The 2,480-nt window shown below is 40.9% G+C and overlaps 1 protein-coding gene across 1 annotated transcript; it reads left to right on the top strand.

Annotated features, from left to right (window-relative positions):
- The first annotated feature begins 1,139 nt into the window (after positions 1-1,139).
- Positions 1,140-2,039, top strand: LOC141249663 (uncharacterized). The gene is given in 5 exon segments (XM_073669741.1): positions 1,140-1,149; positions 1,242-1,451; positions 1,454-1,640; positions 1,776-1,912; positions 1,915-2,039. Coding segments are annotated over 5 exon segments (669 nt in total).
- The last annotated feature ends 441 nt before the right edge of the window (positions 2,040-2,480 follow it).

The following is a 2,480-nucleotide window of genomic DNA, read 5'->3' as shown; positions in this document are numbered from 1 at the left end:
GAAGAGGTTAGACAGACAGTAAAGCGCGCTTTAAGTTGTTAAAGCGCATCAATATTTGCACAAACAAGAATTTCAAAACGGTGAGAACCCTAAGTCACTAGCTGACTCGGGATAAAACTCACCACTACACTTGTATTGATTAAGAAGTGATTACAATCTGTCGCTTCAACACAAGAAGCTCACTGGTAAGCACTCTCTCAACAATACTCTCAGTTCAGCTCTTGAAGAACAAAGGCACTCTCAACACTCTCTGATTACAAACGAAATATCTCTTAAGCTCTCTCTAGCTTCCTATATTCTCTACGTTTTCAACCCTTGAAATGAATGAAATAGTACTCTATTTATACACAAGTCCTAAGCTATCCCTATAGCTTAACCGTGTAACAAACTGAGACTATATAAAATGCCACCTCATCAATCCGTGTGCCTTGATCACTTCACCAGAATTAATCAACGGCTTGGAGTGATTTGGTTTTGTTCTCCATGTGTTGATCCACGCCACATAAGCAATCCGTGTGCTTTAAGCTCTAACAAACTCTTGCCACGCTGGCGATCCCTGGAGTAGCGTCCCAAGGAGTGTGAAGTTCTTCTCGCACCTTCCTGTGCACGCAACTTGCACTCCCGCTTTGCCAGCCTTCGAAGCGTCTAGATTTATTCTCCTGTGCTCTGGCACACCCTAAGCTTCAGTGGAACCTCGTGATCAACTTTCTTCAACTTCATTCAAGTGCATCACTATGCCCTCGAAGCTCGATCACTCTTACTTCTTGGTCTTGAATGGATTTATTAAACACCGTTTGCGAAACTTACTTTCTCCGCTTGGTGTTAAGCGCGACTGTGACCAGTCAAGCGCATCTCTAAGTGACTTAAGCGCATCCTTACAAATATGGCAATGACCTGGAAGGCTTAAAAACACTAAGAGATTAAACATATTAGTTTGTTATCATCAAAACAAAGAGAAATAGATTAAGCTTTAACAAGATGATTAAAGCTCAACTAACATCCTCCTAGTCCCTCGATGCTTCTCCCTCCTCGTTTCAGTTTATGGCAAAGCATTCAGACTTCCAACGAGCTTGGACACCAACATCCTCTATCGTTGCATCGATTCAATCTCCGTGTCCCTTGGCAGGATATCTTTCACGATGAAACAAGGTACGAAATGTGCATCTGATATCCCGCACCTCAGTTGAGAAAAATTGATTATTGCAATTGATGTCGATTTAGGGTTTGTTATGATTAATGAGGTTTTGAGACTGATTGGTTTACTTGTGTGCATTTGGCTTCAAACATGCTAGTACTTTCAATGTTACCTAAAACGGGTCTGTGGTTGAAGGACACGAGGGAGAAGAAGAAAGAAGAAACAAGAGCCCAAAACACTCACCTCCACGTTGTTGTATCAAATACTAGTCTTGCAACATTTGTGGCAGCCATAGCCTCCGCCATTACAGCTTCATCTAGACCTCTAAAGATCCGGAAATGGCACAGACTGACATGGCAGTAGCTTTTGTAGCCACACTGGTGGCAGCTCAGTGTGTTGAGGCCGCTGAGGCCATGGACGCTGAACGTGAACACTTGGCCTCTGTTGTTAGCTCGGTTGTAAATGTTAGACCTGCCGGGATATCATGCCTTCAACTGCGACTGCTGCTACAGGTAACAATGGTGTGACAATTTGGTGTTCATTTAATTTAAAATTTTGTAGTAAATTTGGTAGGTAAAAGATAGTGCGGTCTGTATTATTTGGTTGCCATGGATTTGTTCCTAGTTGTCCTGATTTTTAGTACAACATTGCGTGGGGCTGCAACACTAAAAGCAAGGGTGTTAAAGTATGTATGGAACATAGCAGCTATTCTTCTTAAGGAGAAAGCCATGATCAGCGGTGGTGGTGATGGTAATGGTAATGGTAGCACTACTTGTAGCGAAGCTACAATGGCGAACTTGTACCTGAGGAAAACATTCTTGTTATATGTAGTAGAGAATTGCTTGTCAAAGGGATAGAGTGTCTTAAGCGAACAAGAAAAAGTATAATAACGAGTTTAACATAGCATATATAAGCTTTTGCTTAATTTATGGCATCTCAATCACCTAAATCTTATAGTTTGTTTGGGTAATTGCTTTGTTTAGTTAGGTTGAATGGAATGAAGTGACCTACAAGATGATTAGAGATGTTGAGTGGTTGAGTGGGTATATTTGTTGTCTTAGGAGTGGTTAGATAGTTCTAAAAGGGGGAATTGTCTGCACTAGTACTGATTAGTTTATCATCTGTGCTTTTGGTATAGTTCTAGTTGTAGAGGGAATATTTTCATAGTAACACTTGTTGCATAATATCTGAAAAAGAAAAAAGGCAATAATTCATAATGGATCCAGATCCATAAACTTTTCATGGTTATCTTACCTATTCTTTGATCATTATTTTACCCCCCGACCCGGTGTCGGTAACTTTAAAGATGAAGACCAAGCTTGTTGCTGGGACCATCACCAAGAAG

The sequence above is a fragment of the Phyllobates terribilis genome, unplaced genomic scaffold (assembly GCF_046119375.1).
Source record: "Phyllobates terribilis strain yellow unplaced genomic scaffold, ASM4611937v1 Scaffold_4947__1_contigs__length_55699, whole genome shotgun sequence".
NCBI classification, from domain to species: Eukaryota; Metazoa; Chordata; class Amphibia; order Anura; family Dendrobatidae; genus Phyllobates; species Phyllobates terribilis.
This window is presented reverse-complemented; position numbering and strand designations above follow the sequence as displayed.